The following is a 22878-nucleotide window of genomic DNA, read 5'->3' on the forward strand; positions in this document are numbered from 1 at the left end:
TCAAGCAAGGAACACAATGTTGCTACTGTTCACCGTTTGTCGAACAGTAGCAACCCAAGCATAAGTCGAACAATTTCCATGCATGCTGGTTTAATAAGGGTTTCGCCGATAGAATGTGTTTTTTTCTGACGTTCAATCAATTTTGCAACGTGGTAGCTAGCTTCTAAGGCCTTTTCAGAAAACGTAATGGCCGAATTCATAAATTACTTTTGTTCTAAGCACCTCTGAAAATATTGTTTGTCCTTTTTGGCGTAACTGGGATGGTTTGAATTTAGATGGCGATTTAGTTTACTGGGTGCCATTGCCTCGTTTGATAACTGTTCGCGGCAAATGATGCACTGTGGCTTTGGAGCCGTTTCGTCACCACTATGAGAATCCATATTGAATGTAATCTTCGTTGTACTTACTTTTCACAATCTTCTTTGGTTTTTTGCAACACTTGTGCTGGGTTCTTCATCATCTGTACGTGAAGACGAATCTTTTCCACTTAAAAATTTATCCATATTTAAAAGGGGTATAAAACTAAATATGAATCACCTTAAGAACGCTAACCATACACAATTTAGCAACACAACTAATAGTAATGAATGATAACTACTGCTACAAGGCACACCGGTTGCGGAGCACTGATGTGTATACATTGTAAAACACTATCTTATGCAGCTGTATATAAAACTATATCCGAAAACACTCCTCGATTGTTTAAATCGATGGTTTTATCATGTTCTCTTAATGGCAGTATTTTTTTTATTAAACAATAAAACGTTTTAAAAATTACAAGAAAAATAGTTTTTAAATTTATTATTTGACTTTAATTATAAAAATAAAAAAAAAATATACTGAATGTAATATTTTAATCATAAAATAATAAAGTATCCACAAACAATGTGTATACGTTGTATAATATAAAAAATACTATTATTTAACACAACAAAATTAAATTTCATCGCTTTTTGCCACTTCTCATCTTTCCTCCGGATTTCTTGCCCTTCTTTCCGGCTTTCATCTTCTTTGATTTCATTTTTTGCTTCTTGAGCCTGTTTTTCAAAATTTGTTGGTTTGTTTTCAATTCTGTATTAGATTTATTAGCTTTCTTCAATGCCACCTTCTCGTTGTATTTAACCCAGTGGGGTCTGAACTCGGAAACTGGAACATATTAATTGTTTAACAAAAGTCGTAAAACATAAATTTAATATATTTCTTAAGCAATTTATAACATACCTGGTTTAACTATTCGTTGCTGTTGATTATCATCATCGTCATCCGGTTCATTATCCTCATTTTGATGATGATTTTTCTTCCATGCTTCATACCTTCCGCTACGATATGAAGCAGGAATACGTCCTCCTGATTCTGTCCTTATCATTTTACCACGACCATCCTAAAATACAATATTTTATTCAACTGATCTAGAACTTCATTCGCATACATTTATAAAATAACTTACATCAACATGAACCATCTTCTTTCGCTTTCTATCCCACTTCATTTGCTGGTGACCTTTTCTTAAATCTTCATGGGTATCTGGCGCCAGTTCGAGTTGAGCTTTCTGTACTTCGCTACCAAAATTAACAGCTAATCTGAAAAATTAAATAAATAAATTAATACCTAAACACATAAAACTATACATGCTAGCAAAAAACTAATCACATTATTAGACTCGGTAATAAAAACTGTTTTGGAAAAATATAGTAAAATGGTTTTTTGTATTAAATTTTAAAATGAATTTTAGAATTTTATCATATATTAATACTACTGAAATCAGCATATACATTTATCTTTGTGGCAAAAATCATGTATGATATAATAAAATTAATATACGTTTATATACATGTATATATATATATATATAGAAATTCATTATTACCCCAATTCTGTATGTTTATCACTAGCTTCATGTGGAATATAATTCGCATCTCGGACCACCTCTTTCGTTTTCTTTTTCTTTTTACTATAAATTTTTTCTGCATCGAATTTAGAATGGCCACCGACTATAGTCGGAAATACTGATGATAAATCAGTATCAACTTCATCATCTTGATTTGTCTAAAATATATAATGTGGTGAAAAATAATACAAGAATAATCAATTTAATTTAACATACATGAGATTTAGATGCGCTGTTAGGTTTGAGTTCCTCTTTCACAATTGCTCTAATTTTTCCTTTATGCCATAATCTCTTAGCTTTCATTGCTAGATAATTTGGAGCATCACTCTTAGCTCCGATTTCCAATATAGTCTAAAATTATAAATTCTCATCAGTAAACATAATATGCAAACATCAAATATAAATTATTTAAATCCTTACGCCTTTCGGTCTATAATCTTTCATTTGCGATATAAAATCTTCAGCTGAAGATTTCATTTCATTTTTATCTTCTTTTCTTATGAAGAACGGGTGCAATTTAGTCGGAAATTGTAAAACCTTAGCTCTTTTATTTGATTCAACTGAAGCAGTTTCCCTACATCTTATATATTGCATCCAAGCGTTACTACACACTCTATGCATATCAGCCTATAAAATAAATATTATTTAATATTTATGTTATTTTTATTACTTTAAAATATACGAAATAATTACAATTTCAGATCCGCTCTCTTGCCATTGTAATACATCAGATTGCCTCATTTCTAGCAGATCAGATGGAAGACATCCCCAAACACCGGATGCACATTTAGTTCCTGTTTCGTCGGATGATGCAGAATCTGATGGTAATAAATCAGAGCCCAAGAAAAGATGCAAATCAAGTAAGTGAGGAACGTCATCGACAGTCACTAGAGATATCGCTTTACCGGAACGGCCGGCTCGAGCACTTCTGCCTGTAATCATCAATAATGTAGAGCTATTTTATTTTAAAAGTTAATTATTATTAAAATAATACATACCAACTCGATGAACGAAAAGCTTAGGTTTCGCTGGAAAGTTATAATTTATAACAGTATCCAAAGCTGGTAAATCTAAACCTCTCGCTGCAACATCAGTCACCAACATAACTTGACATTTGTGAGATGTAAACTTTCCGGTAGCTATTTTACGAGCAGAACTGTCCAATCCGGAATATATGCAAACTGAAGCTATTCCAGCTTTTTCCATTATCTGTAAATAAAAATGGTATTATTTACACAATGATTCCCAGTTTGTGCATTTTACTAAAAATTCTCGAAGGAAACACTTGTAGCAATTTGCCTTTTCGCTTTTAGTGTCTTGATTTTCCAATTTGCTTTGACTTAGCCATAACAGTGAGAAAATCAGGAGAACAGTCGCTTAATATGACAGGAATTAACCTGAAAGATTAATGCTTCTCTCATGGTCAATTTTAAGTCGTAATGTTAATGGTGGTCTTCTTCATGTTTATTTTTAAATATAATAAGCAAGCAGGTCAAATTTCAACTTAAGTTACCGACATTTATGACCAATTATCCATCTGACTATTAATTAATATTTCGTGTTTCAAACAATAAGAAGCGTTAAAACAATCTTCCTTACATTCAGATACTTCTAAAAATACTTCATACACTGACCTCTTATTGTGTTATCTACAAGTGCTAATAAAAATCAATAAGACGAATGTATATATAAACCTTTTTAGCTCATTTATTTCTTCACTTTCATTCATTCGTCACATTGCCGAAAAAAAAAATTTTAAAAATGCAGGTGGCAATCGTTTTTCTTTTGGGACAATGAGTCTAGGAATAAATCATCTTTGATATAATATTGTCTTTCACCGACCGCTTCTAGATGAGATTTTTATACCAGGAGCCAAAGCACCATTAATTCCAATAAAATATATTCCTAAATTAATCATCACTTTTTGTAAATTACGATTATCCGAAATACCCTTATGAGGAGTACGTACAAAATTGTAAATCTGTTTGTGCAAAATGTGACATATATTTTTCTAAAATCAGATGTATGTGTTTGATGATATTAATATATTTTTATTTTAATTGTTGCATATTTAATATTTATTATAGAATATCTCAATAATATTTATTTTCGAGAGATTTAACTCTCATATATTTACTTATTTCTACTCATGTAAAACAATATTTAAATTTAAAAAATACATAAATACTGCATATTATTCTACTTCGACATCCTACTCTGATAACACTACTTAGATTAATTCCCTACAATAAGCATAATTTTATTATTCGCTTCTTCTTTCAAGCAATATGGACATCATTGTTTTCGTAGTACTTAGCCACAGAGATATAGTTTTTAGCAAATGATATGATAATAAGGTAGTATTAAGGATCGATTTTTGCTCCAATACCGGTATTACCGATATCGGTACTACTGGTATTGCAAACCCAAGTTGAGAGTCACTGAAGTAGGGCATTGTTATTTGGTGCAATTTAACAGGGAATTATTTTAAGCAATATGTGCATTAAAATAAATACTTTGTTCCATAAAACGAATTGTTCACTGTTCTAACAAATGCTCACTTGCACCTAATCTGTTCAACAGTAATGAAGAAACAATTTGTTTTATGAAACAATTATTTTATATATTGCTCATTTAAATTGTACTCATTGTTATTAATATGATGGCTGAGAAACTGGAATTAAAACATGTAACGATGTATTTTTCGTTGTCAAAAATAATAACAGAATGGTCGTGAAAATATCGCTGCATAAGTCAACCATTTATTTATGGTAAAGAACGTTCTGAACAGGCAAAATGGTGTCATTAACTCTAAGAAGGAAAAAGAGACATTCATATTAAAAAAATAATTTTAATGCCATATCTTGTGACAATAGACACTCGTTCAATATTTTAAGAAATAATCATTTTGATTGGCCTTTTACAATAATTGACAAACTTTATGAACAATGTCGAAAAATGTTCTTTATGGAAAGATTATCAAGCTATTAGGAAATCGAAAATGTGATGAAAAATAAATAAATGGGTGTTCTAAATGTAAATAAGGCAATATATAGACAAAAACTGTACATATAGTAAACAATACAGTCAAAGCCTTTGAAATAAGTTATAAAAAAGTTCTGCCGATCTTATGAACTATACGTTTAAGAAACAGCATGATTCTTCTAATATGATAATAAGGATAGGTTAAAATAATATCTTACGAGATGCAAATATTCACAATGATGTCTCGTTGCGGTGAAGACCACAACTTGCGTCTTTGATGTAACCAATATAGTATTAAGAATTAATAACAGTGCGGCCTCTCGTTGTTCAGATCTGATCAGGACGTAGCCAAGCCACAATTCTGGGGGCAATTTCCATTCAACGTCGAGTCTGTAAAACAACTTATTTAATAAATTCTCTAGCTTTAGAATTTTTATTAACAAATAGATAAATTTATACCGCAATAGAATAGGTTCAGATAGTCCGGCTCTTGCGAACTCTACCAACACTGAAGGCAGCGTTGCGGAGAATAGTAGGGTTTGTCGAGAAGTCGGCAAACGAGCTAGTATCTCACGGAGTTGCTCACCGAAACCTAATTCAAACAAACGATCACCTTCGTCAAAAACCAGCATTTCTGAAAAAAATATAGATTTATTAGATATATTTTAAATAAAATTTACACTATTTTTTAATGTATCTTATTACCAATGCTACTCAATTGCAGTTCCATTTCAACGCAGAGATGCAAAAATCTTCCAGGAGTAGCTACGATTATATCAGGCTTGCTCATATGCATCGTACTGAATTGTTGTTCCATCGAATCGCCTCCAAGTACGGCGGTAGCTTTTAAACCTGCAAATTTGCCTAACTCTCTGATGAAACGTAATGTCTGAGGAAGTAAGATATAAATGATTAAGATCATATTCATTGGATTTAAATATAGTCAAGATAAGACGAACCTGTAGAGCCAATTCTCTTGTTGGTGTCAATATCAACGCTCTAACAGTTCTGATACCGGATGTCTTTCCAGTTGTTGAAAGAAGTCTTTCAAGTATTGGTAAAACGAAACAGGCAGTCTTTCCGGAACCGGTACGAGCCATAGCGACTACATCTCTACCTTCCAATGCCAATGGAATGCTCTAAATACGGAATTAATAATAATTTCCGGCTCGCCATACTAAAGTGACATAACCTAAAAATATTTACCTTTCGTTGAATCGGAGTCGGTAACTTGTACCCTCTGTTCTTTATTCCTTTTAGGATAGACGGAGAAAATCCCATCGAGTGGAATGCTCCTCCGCCTTTTTTAGTTTTCTTTTTTGTAAGGTGTTCATCGCCTCCTTCATCGTCGCCTATTCCAAATCCTGGCAGATCTATCTCCGCCATTGCGAGCGACTAAAATAAGCAAGTATGTAATTGTAAATATAAGTAGACGTAAATATATTACACACGTGTAAAATAAAATATGATAAAACTACTAAAAGAATAATAATTTAACATCTCAATTCATCATAAATATGCTTTAAAACAATATATGAATATATTTCACTACTTTAACAGTTAAAATGCATGAAAATAACAAACCTTGCTTTACTCGACGTCAGACTACATGACAAAAAAGTTAGGCTATGTTTCTACAGCGCATGCACATGGCGGCCATCAATTTGACATAATCCATAACAGCTTAAAAATCGGCCATAATCAATAAATATTACAAAATTCATAATTACAGTAATAAATCAAATTAAATTTTTTTAAACTTTATTATTTACTATAAATTATATATAAATAATGTTTTATAATGATAATATTTTATTTAAAAGAGGAGTTAATATATGTTATTTATTGAGATTATTTCAAAATGAGATAATATATCATCTAAATTATTTATTGCTTCCATCATTTTTATTTTTAAAATTTTATTTAATATATAGCCCAACGTATATTTAAATAAGAGCGATGTTCTTTTGAAGTTAATTGATAATATTAATTTTAATCGGTCGTATTTTAAATAACGACACGTGCGTTTAATTTCAAGCTCAAACGTTGGCTTTAATATAGTATTCGATTCTAATTTTATGTATGATTTTAAATCGGTACTTGTAATATTTTTAACTTTGAATATTGTAGGTTTTGTGAAAAAATATATATAATACGTTTGCCCCCTCCCAGGATTTCTTTGATCGCCATACGTCACTTTAGAACTCCATTTAAACCACTAAAAACAATAATTATTTTAATACTTTTTTATTTATTTATAATTGTTTTTCTCACCTTATGAAATACGTCTGGATTCGTTGAAAAATCAAATAGCGCATTCTTAGTGACGTTGAAATATATTCCTTCAACGCGGATCGAATTTTCCTCGGGATTTATTGGAGTGTAATACAGAGCAACGATCAGACTAAGCATTACCGTTAATAGTTTAATAATTAACATATTATTAGTATATTAGTGTTGCAATTAGGACAAACTGTCGTGCAATACTAATATACGAACTCGAACGTGAGCAATCGGCGGTGTTTAAGAACACAAAATACCATCACTCTTTTTTGCTAAACAAATATAATTTATTCTTTTATCGTATAATGTGTTTTAATTATCTTATGTGTGTTAATACACAATTGGTAATTTCCATTGTAATTACGAATACGTTACTTTGATTTTATCGAAATTTGGGTTGGATTGTTAGAATGGCTTATTTTCGATAGTGCGTTTTTATCTTTAACATTGATATCTTTATTATGTTATTATTTTATTATATTATGACTCAGAACATATGAGAAAATATCTAAAATATTTTTATCATTACACTACGGTATCAAACATGTATAGAATGATAAGAAGCCATATGATACTTTCCAAATGACGTAATGTGCGACATATGATTGTATATATACGACATATAATTGTATATATACTCGTATAACAGAATCAGGATATTTCAATGTGTGTAATAATTTTAATGTTTTTGTTGACATTTTAATACATTTATTTATACATATTAATAAATATATTAATTTATTCGTTGGTTTTAAACTGATACAATAATATTAAATTATGACGTGCATACAAAGAATAATATAAAATTAAAGATAAAAAAGTTCAGAAAATATTATTAAAGCGCCCAATGGACGTTTTGATAAGCACTTAATAAGGCTTAGAACAGATTTATTGATTTTAAAGATATAGAAGTCTCGCATTTATTCTCTTTTTCGGCACTCAATGTCCGAACTACTTGATATTGTTTTTAAAGTTCATCGATTAAATTATTTTCATAATTAAATACACCGTTTTACCCACCAATACCTCATCGTTATAAGCAGGAACAAGTTGGCGATAAATAGCAACATTTTTATTATAGATCACTAACATCACACTTCGTGAAGCTATGAATTTATGTTGTAATTTTAGTTTAAAAATATTCATTCTAATAGCTGTTTTTTTTAAAACACAACAATATATTCGAACAGTTCTTAAATATTTATGCCTAGATTAATACTTTCCAAACTAATAAAAAAATATTGATTTTTAAAAGCCACACATATTAATTTTATCTTCGTAGATAGTTGTTTATTTATTTTATTTAATAATGTAATTATTAATATTATAATACAGTAACTTGATAACGGAAAGACCGTTACATTCGCCAGCGATAATACATACGTACACACATATCTATACCTACACAAATATTGCTCTCATTCACCACACTATATCCTTCCATCGTTATTCAAGAGATAAATCATTGTATTCAAGGATCGCATTGAAAGTACGACGCAAAACTAGATTAAAACCGAGTCTCCTTTTTTGTGACTCATATATTTGCAACGGCTTTACAAATTGCATTGAATAGCAAGCAGATGTCCGGTTTCAAGATTGGAAAAAAAATGTTTCGATATCTTCGATACACTTTTTAAATAAGAGCATGTAATGACAAAAATATATTATTATAGAAAATTTATAATTTTAATAGTTCATACAATTATAATGTTTATGTTTTTTGTATAGATCCATTCTAAAATATATTAATGTACAATATTTTATAGCGCACCGTATAAAAATGAACAATGTCTTCTATATTGATTGATAATCTATATTTCTTAAATATCCCATGGGATAGGAATAAAATAAAATAGAACTCTAATAAAAATATATTTCATTATATTTATTTCTATCTATTTCACTTTGTGTGAATTAAAATTAAAATTTATATTTTTATCAATTAAATGTTATTGAAATGATGAAGGAAGGTGACGCATGCTTGCTTATAAGAATGTAAAACATATTTTTTAAATTTCTGTCATGTATGACATTAAAAATTATTGTAGGTAAATCAAATCATATCACTGTTTACTACCTTATCAGCACCACCTTCTTCTATATATTAAGCATTTTGAATTTATGTAAAATGAAACTTTTTTATTTTAATCTTTGTAGCCTAACAGGCGCGAGCCCAATGCGTTACAACGGGGTAAAGCAAGCAGAACTCTTATTTCCGAGTAAATATTATGCAGCTGTTAACTTTTTTGATGGCCCTATTAATTTTTTACTTATTTTAAACGAAAGCAAAAAAGCTTGTCTAAAATAATATCTTATGAAAATATTTTTTTGTACATACCAAGTTGTAGTCAGTAGTCAGTTGCTAACATTAACAGCAACTAAATGAATTTTTTCGGCAGCAGGAATTATTAGAACAAAACATCTTAATTATTAAATTGATTCGTTTTATTGTTAGCATAAAACATATATGTATAAACCTGTATTCTTCATTCAAACTGTATTTTTCGATCCTACATAACTTCGAAAATTTTATCGTTTACAATTCGACATTCGAATAGTTAAAAATATCGAAAGAAAGTATCATAAACAAATCCTACTGATCGCTACACCTATTCATAAACTTGTTCGTATTTTTCGCGAAACAGAAACTAATCATGTTTTCATATTTGATGGACATTTTTTGTAGTTATTATTATTTTTCAAATTATATATATTACCTTCAAAAACTAACGAGACTGACATTGAATAACTGACGCTCGAGGTTTTGATGTTTCAGAAACACAAAACCATTCTCCTAATCGCTCCTCATTACAATAATTCTGTAAGGTAAGATTTACAAGTACATACATACTTAATACATAAATCATTCTTATAATGCAATACAATTTAGTTTAGGAGTTATTATATTTAATTACGTAATCAAATCTTACAAAGTACTATGCGGCTTGATTGCGATTCTAAACCTCTCGGTAGCGTTTTCCTTTCTGTTGGGCCGGTGCTAGCAAAAGGGAACTAAGGACAATAAGAAAGGACCCCCTTCCGAATTCACCTTTTCACTTTTATTCCAAAGACGTCAAGCAGTTAACACGTGTCCTCCAAGAACTATTGTTAAGTCGTATATAAGAACACCCGGCCCCTACTCGCAACGAAATATAATATGAATGTGCTGTAGATATACTATACTATAAACACCCTTAAAAATTTTGGACTACGATGACGTCAGAATACATTAAATTAAAAAATATTTTACATTACTTCAAAGACATATAATTAAAAAAATATATAGATTCATTGCTAACGAATCAAACTATATTTAAAATACATAAATACATATCTTCATTGTGCCTTTTTGGGAGATAAAATGTGATAGACAGCATAGTTATATTATTTTATTATACTTGCCCATACCAGGTAGGACATACCCTCTTAGCAGTTCAATTCCATTGCACATATTACGGCGGGGTGATTTTAAAATCAGAAGGGTGAATTATTATTATATCCCCGTGATGTACCGATTGTGCAAACACCTGTGGTTCGTACATTCCCACGCATATCCGGTATTTAAAATTTTTAAATATACAGATATATTAAATGCTATTTTATAATATTGTAGATGACGCTATTAGGAATTTATATATATATAATATTTATTAAAAAAAGTCACACGGCACCCGCATCATTTTCATACGCGTGTTTCATTATGATATTATATAGCAGTTTATTATTTGCTTCAATCGGGAGGTTATTTCGTGATTGGATTGGCACGTGACCCCCATTTTTGCGATCGCTACTCTATCTCCATTTATGCGGGTGAATTTGAATCTAAAATTTTTTAATATATTTTAATGCTTTACTAATTACATATATTTTACTAAATTGTAACCAAATTGTTTCGACAAGAACGATTTTGTCAAGTCAATGCAAAACCGGTTCCGAGCTGTTTTCGTAATGTTATTGTTCCGGAACGTTGTGGTGTTCGAATTTTTTCCCATGACTCCACGGCTCTGTGACCATGGAACCCCCCTTGTTGATAAATCCATGAAAATGTTTTAACGTGAGAGATTAAAGTGTGTGCCCTCTCCACGTGCAACAGGGGGAAGTTTCCCCTTTTCTTGGACTGCTTTAGGTCAGCCGATAAGATAAGGGCTTATTACATTTTGATTTTTTTTAATAAAATAATCTTGTATGGGAACATATTTTAAATATATAGACTAGTTTAGGATATGTCTAGTTCAGACATTTATATCAGTTCCAAATGTTATTCCTTGATAAAAACAAGGGCAAAGTGTATTAGTTTGATATTACTTTTTTATTATAAATTAAGTATAAATAATTTACTCGTGACAATAAAAGTTTTAAATTATTGTTTAGCTTAATAAATAAATCAGTAGCTTAATCTTTTTGGCACAATATTTCAATCAAGATTAATTTCAGCGAAATAATACACAAAACTACGTGTCACAGTAAAAAATGATATAAGCACTATATGTCACACAAAAAATGCACATGCTAGCAAAAAACTTATTATAAAATTACATATACCTATTAATATAAATTATAAAATTTTATTCATGAATGCAATAATAAAAATGCGTAATTTTATTACTTGGCCGTAATATTAAAAACATAATTAGAACCTATAAAGAAACCAAAACTAAAATTATTAAATGTAATATTCTATTACATTATAATCCGCAATAGAAATATGTTTGTAAAAATAGTGTTAATTACAGAAGAATTTCACCGAAAAAATAAATTTATTATAAATATAAAACCATCAAATTTACACATAAATTAAATTATATTATATTTGAGATTAAAAAATACAAATTTGTTGTAAAATGTTAAAATGTGATTTATACACATATTTAACCAGTAAAATTAAAAAGTGTAATCATATATGACTTTCAGCGATTTATTATTGAGTGTAAAATATTGTAATTTTAATCAATTATTTACAGATAAAAGTAAAAAGATATTATCTCGCATAAAGAAAAAAATAAGATAAAAATTATATTAATTTCTCAAAAATATTTTTTTTTACTTTTATACAGAAAAATTGTAAATTAAGACTATTTTTCAAAAATGTTAGCACACAAAATAAAGTGTGAATCTTTAAGATTTTATTAAAAATGCTAGATATAATATTTTCCATGCTCCTAATAATATACTCAATAGTTCTAGTAATAAAATCTTTGATTTTAATGATACTAAAAATATATTTATATTTAATCATTAAATCAATTTATATAAAAAATACATATTAGGTATTAAAAATTCTCTAATAACATATTTTATCACAAATACAGGATTTTATTATAATTTGATATTTTTATATTTTATTTTATATGGTAATTTTAAAATGATATCTACTTTTGCATACATGATTATGATTATAATAAATTATGCAATAAATTAATGATATTTATAATAAATTTAAATTTACGATTCCAAACAACGACGAGGCTTACGTTATCTGGATATTTTCACACGGCTAAAATCAACCCTCAAGTCGCAAAATCATCTCCCCTTCTCGTTTCTTGAGAACGACCATTGTGCAATTGCGATTGTTTATTTCGGGGTCTGGTACCCGTAATAATAATAATTCCAGTTTCTTTTATGGACGTATTTGAATACGAGGGTCCCGCGGAACTGGAAGCGTGAAATCGAAAGTGGCGGGGATAACGGTGATATAAATACGAAGGTAACGGGAATATATCGTCATACACAACTAGGATGTCTGCCTGACAAGGAGGCATCCTCCGAACCAGCTACTGCTCCTGCCTGGAGTAGTAGCTGGAAGAGGATCGAATATCTTCCTGAATCATATTGAGTCAATCCACTCAGGTATTTACACGTTTTAAATAATTTATCTGCTTTTTATTTCATTGTTAAATAATTTATATTAATATATTTTTTTTATTTATAGATATATGACAATATGTTTAATATTCATTGTTAGAACAAAGTCTCCATGGACAAATTCTAAAATACGTACTACAAAAAGCTTCATTGGAAATGCATTACAAAGATATCAAAAATCATATATACATATATGGAACATAATGCCACGATTGAAGACTTCATAAAATCAATACAAGCTCTAAAACATCAACAACAACCAAATCAAACATCAAAAATGACGATCATCTCCAAAACGGGTATATAAATAATTTTAGTTTTAATTTTTTTTTATAACTTTCATATGGTTAAAATTTGACAATAGTTAACTCGTCCATATATAGTACACACAAAACATTTTGATTTTCAAAAAATATAAAATTTACTTAATTTGCTCTACATTTAGTTAAATTTAGGAATATAGTGTGGTTTTTGTGATTAACATTATTTTCTCAATCAAATTTATATTAATAGTGCCTTAAAATTAAGTTCTGCGTTCTTATATATACTTAATTATTAAATTTAATATTTTTGATTGATTGCTTTGCTTTTGAAAATTATTGTGTATCGTTTGTGCATAGTTCTAAGTTTATCTTAATTAATTTTTGACATTAACTATCGTTAACTTCATAAAACTGAATGTTTGCTCAATTTTTGCAATTTGTAATGGCATTCTGCGTGCCTTATTATAATTTTAATTTATAATAATTTAATTAATTCATTAAGTTGCCAACTAACTCAACTAACATAGGATACTTAATATTAACATAATAATAACCCATTAATCTGTATTAACCCATATTTTTAATTCTTTTCTAGATTATATCTCATAATTTAGTACTTTTAATGTAGGGCATTTTTCTTCATCGTTCTCTCATTGTTGATGTTGTGTTCAAGTTTCATTGTCTTATTGTTATGTTGTTGTGTTTATTATTTGTTTTTGTTTTTTCTCTTTCTCGACCTTTAAAACATCAAATTCTGTTAATTTTCTTTCTTGTTATCATTTTGTTACTGGATTTTAATGTTACCAGTTCGATGTTAATGTTGCAGTTGATTTTCTTTTTTTGTTCTCACGTTTGATTGTTATGTTTTTTATCGTTGTTTGTTGATGCCAAATTTCACGTTTAAATGGCACAATTGTTAATTTGATTTTTAATGTTACGGCCAAACTTATTCTTTATTTTTTTATTTTACAACCAGGTTTTGTTATTTTTTTATGATTTTCATATAAGTGGCACAATTATTCCGTTAATTTTAAATGTTACAACAACGCTTGTTCTTTCGTTTTTTTTGTATTGCAACTTGTTTTTGTTCTGTTTTTGATGATTTTCGTTCAAGTGGCACAATTATTTCGTTGATTTAAATGTTACGACAAAACTATTTTTTTGTTTTTTATAATACAATCTGTTTTTGTTTTGATTTTTGATGTTAAAGTTTAAGTGGAACAATTATTACGTTGATTTTAAATGTAACAACAAACTGATTTTTTATTTTTTTTATGTTACAGCCTGTTTTGTTTTGTTTTTGATGATTTTCGTTTACGTGGCACAATTATTACGTTGATTTTGAATGTTACGACAAAACTTATTCTCTCGTTATTTCTGTTATAACCTGTTTTTGTTTTGTCTTCTGATGATTTTTGTCGCTCTGTTTTGTTTTGTGTTAAGTTTTAGATGTAAATACGTTGAATTTAACATGAAAATATTTTTGTATGATATATGAGCTGTTAAGTATAGCTCATGCAGCACACAATACCTATATTTTCATTAAAAAATCAATTTTGACAAATTGTTGATTGTTTGTTAGATTGGTAAAGTATAACTGTTTGATTTATTGGATCAAACATTTTTACTTCGATTGTTGGTTAAGTTTTTGTTTGCTTGTTTTCTATGTTAAGTGTTGATTTTTTGTTTTATATTGAGAATTTATCATATGATTTTATATTTCACGTTATAAAAAAAAGATCAGAAGATCTCGTTTGCAAAAATGTTACGATGCATTTGTTAATTATTTAAATGAGAAAAATGGCTACATTAAATTTAATTTAGTTCTCATATTTAAGTGTAATTTAATTAATGGTCAAAATATATTGACTTAATGCTTAACCTTGTGTATAAATGTATGTATAAGTGTGTGTGAACCTGATCTTTTTTTACAATAAATACATATATAAATTAAAATCATATTTTTTATTTATTTCATTATTTCAAATACTAAATTAATAATACAATTTTTTACTTAAATATAATCTATACAATATATATAATACACATAAACTGTTATATTAATCCCGATTCACTCGTCCACCTGTTCCCTAAAATGAAAACAATAATTTAGTCAACTTTAAGAAATTATATTAAATCGATAACATATATGATTTGTACAAAAAGTTCAAAAATTATATATTATTCAATTCTAAAATGATTTTAATTTAATGTTTATATTTAAAGATGTTTTCATTTTATATACATCTTCGTACACGCCTGAAAATTAATCTAACTTTACTATTGTAGATTCTTATTTTGATAAAGACAAAACAAAAAAACATCGGAATAACAACCATTGGCGTTACGGAAACAATAAACATTAATCACATTTGATCATGTAACCAAAAGCTGAAATTTAATTGGTCATTTTGTTTTGTTTTGATTTAACTTAAAACTCTATTTAAAAAATAAAGATATTATTTAAAAAGACTTGCTCAAAATTTCTGAATATATGCATAAATGGTTGAGAAACCACAATAAATAAATAATTATATGTTTGTGTAAAAAATAAGAACGTTTCATCTTAAATTTGTTATTTTATTTCCGTGAAAAATCTGTGTATCCGTTTCTAATTTAAATACAATTCGCAAATTGTTACACATTTTTATTTTCAATGGTAGCAAATTATTTTGTCTCATGGTGAGTTAAAAGCTATTTACATATGTACATATAATATATAAGTGTGAATTTACATTTTTACATTCATAGAAGTAAATTTATCATATCATATTGTGTGTATATACAATAACTAATTTATAAAGGTTAATCATTTAAATACTGTCCTATGTATACGTTATGACTTACGGTTAATCAGTTACAGCTTAAAATTTGGTCACTTTCACTTCTGGTTGGATTTCGTGTTGAATCCTCTTCATTTTCCTCGTGAACCAAACGGAAAATACCAAGAAGGATATTTTCAAAAACATCATTATAACAAACACAACCACAAAGGCCATTACGGAAAGTAATTGACAAAACAACGACCGTTCCACTGCCAGAATATTGATACAACTGGCAGAATTTTTCAACAACAGCCATTGATATTTACATACTTTTTATCATAACCGCGACACAAATTATTCACGTTAATTTTGTCATCAATATTCAGCATAACAGTTGTTCAAAACATGATAATACTATTCGTACAGCATATTCAACAACTTTAGGCACATAAAAAAAACTATATCAACTATACTTTTTTTAATTTAAAAACAGGAATGGTTTTAAAAAGCAGAACAAAAAATATATTTTGTGAGAGTGCATTAATGACGCCAAATTTCACTTCTCCGGTTATTTTTTACTGTTAAGTTACAATTTAACCTATCGTAAATGAAGTTGTTGATACTGCATTAGCCTGGTTGTTTCCATTTCCGAGCAATTCATAGAAATGTATGCACTTAATATCTAAGCTAATTTATTATATAAACCATAAAGCTTAGATGGTATATATGTAGATATTATTCGAACAAGCTCGGGCACGCATGCTGAGTCATCTAATTATGGAGTCGCGACATCGGCTTATACAAATTGCACCATGGAGCCAGAAATTGGACTATTATTTTAATCAACATTTGTATTTTATAGGTGACTATATTAATTTTACTGTTTATATTTAACTAATATAATAATACTAAGTTGCGGAAACCCTGAAAACATTTCACATAATTCAGTTTAAATACCACAGTTCGACAAGCTCATGTCTATAACCCCATCTGTTAACTTATTTGAGTATTAAAAAATAACATAATTGAAACTGTCTATAGATGGCACTCGATAAAAATAAATATATTTTTATTTCTCGTGATATAATAGAATAAAAGTTAATTAAAATTTATCGTTTACAGAGATCTACATTTATTTTTAAATAGTAATCTGACCTTAGCCTCTAAATGTCAGTTGCATGACAATTTGTGATTGCTTTATTGCATTGTAGTGGTCTTAAACATTTGAACGTAATGTTATTAGAAACTAAGTAGTAAATTAAATATCATCTTACAATTGTATAAATACGATATATAGCTAAATTATTATATTAATGAACTCGCGTACAAAATATATCGATTGGAATACATGACGCATAAAATTATTTTTAGAAATTGTCTCATACACAATTATTTATCTCTTATCTCAAATATGTATAACTTATACAAATATAATGATGATATCAATCATCGTACATAATTGGTAAATTTATCATACTTTTTGGAGGTAGGCAGATCAAACTGTTGTTGTTGTAATATTTAATTATTATTTATACTATATTTTTTTTATAAAATATTAATAATAATTTTGACGGCACTCCGCCACGACACATTACAAACTGATTCAGATTTACTAACCCAACTTTTTGTAAACAAATATAATGAGTGCTATTTTACAGAGAATTGTTTTGAGAGATATGTGAATTTAAATAAATACTTTATTCCATAAAACGAATTGTTTATGCATTAATGTAAGGTAAATCTTCGGAAAAAGATTCGTTGTGTTATATACTCTGATTTATTATACATGTATTCCTAATATTATATAATTCAATAAATTTGAGACGCAATTATTTTGCAAGAATCGAGTTATATGAACGTTTGTTTATAGTGCAGCAATCAGAGCAAACAAGGGATTGATTTTTATATCATTCGTTTGAACGAAGCGACGAATCGATAATGAACTCGATACTGAAAACAATACTGTATTGTTAACAATACTGTACTGTTTCCTCTAGAGTCTAGACAGACAACGGAGTAACGGAGACGGGTGTTTTATATCCGTCTGCTATAAAGTGCTTTGGTGCAACACGTACCCTTTTTCCGAAAATAAGAAACTGTCTTACTTTATTTTTTGGTCCGAAATATGAGCTAGGTCTTATTATCGGGGGAGGGCTTACTTTTTACGTATTATAGAATAAGTAAATTTATATATTTTCGGTTAATATTTATTTTTATATAGGCATTTTACATTTATTTCAAATTTATTCGAATACAGTCATCTCACCTTCTTCTGAAACATCGTCATAACTAATCAAATTCTGAATTCCGTCCTGAATTTCAATCAAGTCCATTTTCTGTTGAATCATTGGTCCGAATTTCTCATGTCCTGCAATATAGCTATCCTTAAATGAGTATTTATTTTCTAAGTAGCCTATTCGAAGTGCATTGGAAACACAACAGGCAGTTATTTTATCCCATGAATTCTTTACCCAATTCACAACTTCTTGTAGACCAGGCTTCAAAAACCTTCCACGTTGATTTCTCACCATTCTGTTTTCAATGTATTCATTCATTTCCACTCGCAAAGTATCCTTAAAGGGTCTGGAGATAGGCAGTCATTCCCGCTGGAATCATATTTTTTTCTTTGTCTCGAATCGTGTGAAGTTTATGAGTTCTTGATTTATTTTTGTTCGTATCAACACTGAAATTTATCCGTTTCTCACTCATAGTTATAATTAAAAAAAAAAAAAATATTTTAAATGAATTGTTTTTTTTTTTAAATATGCGTATTAGCGAATTGTGCGAAAGTCGAGGGCCGCCTGTAAATAGTGTGTCACTAGCTATAATCACCACATGTTGGCGTTCACCTAATTTTAACTAGGGCTTATTTTCGGGGGAGGACTTATATTCCAAAAACTCATGAAAATCACGCTAGGGCTTATTTTCGGAGGATGTCTTATTTTCGGAAAAAGACGGTATATTTCTCTGAAACATAATTGCTGTTGTTGCTTGTACGAATCTTCTTTGTATTTGTGACATAAGATTAACTCTTAAAATGTTAACGAAATATAATGGTTATTATGTGTAGTATGGGGGACTATTCGTTATGACCAAAACTAGGCGGCACTCTGCTAACACCGGCATAACGGCGGCGTAAGACATTATTTGCAAGACCTCGACGGGAAGACCATGACCGGCGGGACCTCGTCAGCCGATCTTTCATATCATTCGCATCGTTTGAATGTGTAACTAAATATTATACTAAGCTTCAATAAATATTACTGCAGTGGCTCAATCTGTGTCTATTTATCCACCCCCATCCGTCCGCCAAAGTAGAATATAATAATTTTTTCGATGTATGGCTGAATGCATTATTATAAAAATATTGCAATTATGATGGGGAAATCTATTAACATTTCACGTTTTCTTTCAAAGTTCGATTTTCATCACAAACTTTTCCAGATAATTTAAATTTTTAGGAGTATATAAATCTTGTTCCTCAGAATTATTGATTTCAGAAATATAAACCATGTTTACTAAATTGTCTTGTTAATCGGATAATTTTTCAATATCATAATTATTTAAAACTTGGAAACCATCTTCTGATGATTTTAATATACAAATTATCACTCTTAAGGAGATGAATATCTCTATTTCTGACCATAGTATTTTCCAAGTGGCATATAAAGTTATTTAATCAACACGATGTAAGTAATTAAGATATCACTCTATATCTTTCTGATTTTCTTAGAATTTTTAAACTTATCATTTGTTTGATTCATCTTATCATATTTTAAGATTACTGATACTGTACTTAATTGTATTTATTTACTTGATTGACGAATAAATATGCATATACACATTACTTGTTTATACAAGTAATTTAAAATTATTCTGGAATATTTTTTTATGATAATAAATTATTAAAGAGATTTGATACATAATAGTAATGATATGGATAGAGCTAATTAATATTAAATTTTATTCCATAAAATATATAGCAAATTAATATAATATATACGGCAGATAACTTAATTCAAGAAATAAATTTGTCCTTCTTAAACAAAAATTCCCAAATGACCTTTTTTAGAGCCTGGGACGCTGAATATTATCTTTTGTCAATGCATCCTCGACGAATTCTGTTTTTTTGCTTTATGGGATATCCGCATTGGTCGGCATAAGAAAGAACTGCCGGCATGTCGTTAAGCCGATGGATTAATTTATGGTGCTTTTAACGCCATATATTTTTGTTCTTATGCTAATTTCAATGAAAGCTTTTAAAATAACTTTGATTAATTAACGGGAGACGGAGGTCACTGTGGATTGTTGGTGGTCTTGCATTTACAAAAAGAATTTTAAAAATTGCCTTCTAAAAAAATATTTTGCAAAACCGCGTAAATATAGGATGGATGTAATTATATTAATGTTTTGTTCGGAGTATGTTTCTTATAACAAAGTAAAAAATGAGAATAATTTGAAATAACTTTTTATCAGCTGCTGTTTCTCCGTAGTGTTGAGAGCCCCTGGCCGTATTTATATATGTACGTACCCGGTCACACAGTGATCGTTTAGCCGTCAGACCTGTCGCTGTGTTTTTATTCGTAACATTATGGAAGTCAACGACTATCAAAGTTTCTTTCCATCGAATTGGAGCCATTCTAATGCCTATGAGAAAGTATTGTATATCCTGTGAGTATATATATATATATACGAAAATCATTTTAAACGGCGACATTCCAAATATATTTTCTAGTTGTTGTTCCGCAATTGGAACATACGCTGTACGTTGATCGCATTGAAAGTTCCCATGTACTGTATAAATAGCAGAATACTTTTATATACTTTGTTCTTTGTCCTTTGTGTATATTTATAAATTCACATGTATGCATTTATGTGAATGTGTGTGTGACAGAGCCTCTCAGTGCTGCCATACGTGAAAAAGTACAGAGGGGAACATAATCACACCCAAATATTAATAAATTCTTTTTAAAAATCGGAATAAATAAATATTTTATTTAAAATAGTGTCAAAATATATTATAGTATTAACCACCATTTTATTTCAAGATGGAATATCAGGCTAGCTAACAAACAGCCGAGATATATAAATTTATTTTTTCACTTTTTGTGAATATCTCTTAATATTTATTATATGTATACAGTGACTACTTGTTCTTTTCTTCAAGAAATTTACAAGAGGCTACGGTAGTTGAACAAATTGATTTGAGTACATTGTAAGTTGATAACCACCTAACAATGAAATAGATACATCATTTAGAAAATCTTCACATTCTAACTCTTTAAGGGAATTCTTGAACTGGCGATGATTCTTTGCATTTGTTCAAATGTAATTTATAATCTGTAGAACTGCCTTGACAATATCATCATATTTTAAATATTTTGCTGACAGATATTGACGGTGAATTATACAATGAAAATTATAAACCATGGAAATCTAGAATCATTTTTCAAAAGGTTAATGAGACTTACATTTTTACCTAACATTGCAGATGCTCCATGAGTCGCTATACTTACAAGTCTGTTACGGGATAAACCAGCATTGTTCAATATTGTGTCAAGTGCATTCTTGATATCGACACCACGAGTCGATTCTTTAAGTGCTACTAAATCGAGCATTTCTTCTTTCATAATTACTTCTACAGAAACGAGTGCTTGCTATATCTTATGAGCTCGCTACTGTGGAGCCACATTAAATATATATATCAAAGATCCGTGTGCAGCTCGCGAGCCGCCATTTGGCCATATAAAACAGAGTTCAGGAATATCCATATATTTATTAAATTTCTTAGCCTGGACACGTTTCAACTTATTAATAGAAGGTCGAATTGTTTTTTCATCCTAAATAAGAAATTTATATTTCTTTAATTTTTTGCCACAGTACAGTATATAATATATTATACACACATATATGGTAAAAAGGTAGCTTTTGTTTTTCACAAAATACTTGTAAATTATATAAATATTTTATTTATTTCAGGGAGCAAATAAACATCGATAATTGGGAATTTCAACAATTAAAATTAAAATTTAATAAAGTACCCGTAACAGTTTATCGTGTACAACACCCTATTGGATTTTTAAGGTACAAAGTACAAACGGAGTATCTACAATTCTCTTCCCAGACTTTTCAAGAGGTAAATATATTTTATTTATTAATACTTTTTTTAATCTAACAAGCTTTCCATTTTTAGAATTTTGGCTTTATGTCCGTGGAAGACAATGATTTGGAAACATTTTTGAACTACAGTTGTGACCAAAGATTCATCGATTTCAAAGCAGAAAGTGTCATGCCAAACAGTTTGCCAAACAACATAAAAAATTTGGTTGTTATAAGAAATCGAAACTCAGCTGTAGACACTGATAAAAATCATTATCCGATGTATCTAATAAAATTTTAAATTTTTATACTATTTTCCAAAGTAAATATAAAATTTATCATTCGTTAACAATATAATATTTTTAATTTAATGACAATGTATTAAAATTAATTATTGTAAATATCTTCCAAATTGACCAATTGTTATTAATAATATAATTATAGCCATGTTTCCTTAAAATGTAAAAGAAATTTAAAGCATTTGAGAATATTTAATCTATTTTTTAGACGCATAAGTGTGTTTTATCTACATTTTTTAATATGTAAACTATAATTTTAATCTTATATTTCTTACCAATAAAATAAAACGATGTGATCCATAAACTGACTGTATTTTGTAATAAAAATTTTGGTAAGAAATTTACTTTTATTGTCATTCTTAATCAATACCTACATAGACGAAAGTCTTACTAGTGTTGCAAAACTCCATAATATTTAATTATAAATCAAGGAA

At 28.8% G+C, this 22878-nt stretch overlaps 2 protein-coding genes and 3 long non-coding RNA genes across 6 annotated transcripts in view; 3 read left to right on the forward strand and 2 right to left on the reverse strand.

The window, feature by feature from the left end:
- Window positions 1-837: 837 nt before the first annotated feature.
- LOC148232051 (ATP-dependent RNA helicase DDX54) lies at window positions 838-6544 on the reverse strand. 2 transcript variants are annotated; one of them, XM_088192746.1, is made up of 14 exons: window positions 6458-6544; window positions 6080-6268; window positions 5833-6012; window positions 5579-5762; window positions 5333-5507; window positions 5092-5263; window positions 2887-3097; window positions 2582-2820; window positions 2309-2515; window positions 2105-2239; window positions 1868-2046; window positions 1448-1580; window positions 1222-1381; window positions 838-1146 (listed from the first exon to the last, which is right to left on the reverse strand). In XM_088192746.1, exons 2-14 carry the CDS (start codon window positions 6257-6259, stop codon window positions 944-946), a joined length of 2358 nt encoding a protein of 785 aa, XP_088048872.1. In that variant the 5' UTR covers window positions 6260-6268; window positions 6458-6544; the 3' UTR covers window positions 838-943. The 2 variants fall into 2 exon arrangements, with proteins under 2 accessions (XP_088048872.1, XP_088048873.1); XM_088192747.1 differs by having other exon boundaries at window positions 2582-2816; window positions 2883-3097.
- Window positions 3347-22878, forward strand: part of LOC148232052 (uncharacterized) — a 136397-nt gene continuing 116865 nt past the window's right edge. The window contains exons 1-2 of the long non-coding RNA XR_015810740.1: window positions 3347-3619; window positions 3758-3849. This is a non-coding gene — a long non-coding RNA (uncharacterized LOC148232052). The remainder of the gene's footprint in view (window positions 3620-3757; window positions 3850-22878) is intronic.
- On the reverse strand, window positions 15228-16337 carry LOC148232053 (uncharacterized). The gene is made up of 2 exons (XR_015810739.1): window positions 16129-16337; window positions 15228-15371 (listed from the first exon to the last, which is right to left on the reverse strand). It is a non-coding gene; the product is annotated as an uncharacterized LOC148232053 (long non-coding RNA).
- On the forward strand, window positions 20583-22771 carry LOC148232054 (uncharacterized). The gene is made up of 3 exons (XM_088191809.1): window positions 20583-20717; window positions 22026-22182; window positions 22240-22771. The coding sequence occupies exons 1-3, from the start codon at window positions 20638-20640 to the stop codon at window positions 22444-22446; spliced, it is 444 nt and encodes a 147-aa protein (XP_088047935.1). The 5' UTR covers window positions 20583-20637; the 3' UTR covers window positions 22447-22771.
- LOC148232055 (uncharacterized) lies at window positions 21129-21675 on the forward strand. The gene is made up of 3 exons (XR_015810613.1): window positions 21129-21261; window positions 21333-21446; window positions 21538-21675. It is a non-coding gene; the product is annotated as an uncharacterized LOC148232055 (long non-coding RNA).

Source organism: Plectrocnemia conspersa, unplaced genomic scaffold (genome assembly GCF_051122295.1).
Source record: "Plectrocnemia conspersa isolate PC_06_02 unplaced genomic scaffold, ASM5112229v1 ptg000009l, whole genome shotgun sequence".
NCBI classification, from domain to species: Eukaryota; Metazoa; Arthropoda; class Insecta; order Trichoptera; family Polycentropodidae; genus Plectrocnemia; species Plectrocnemia conspersa.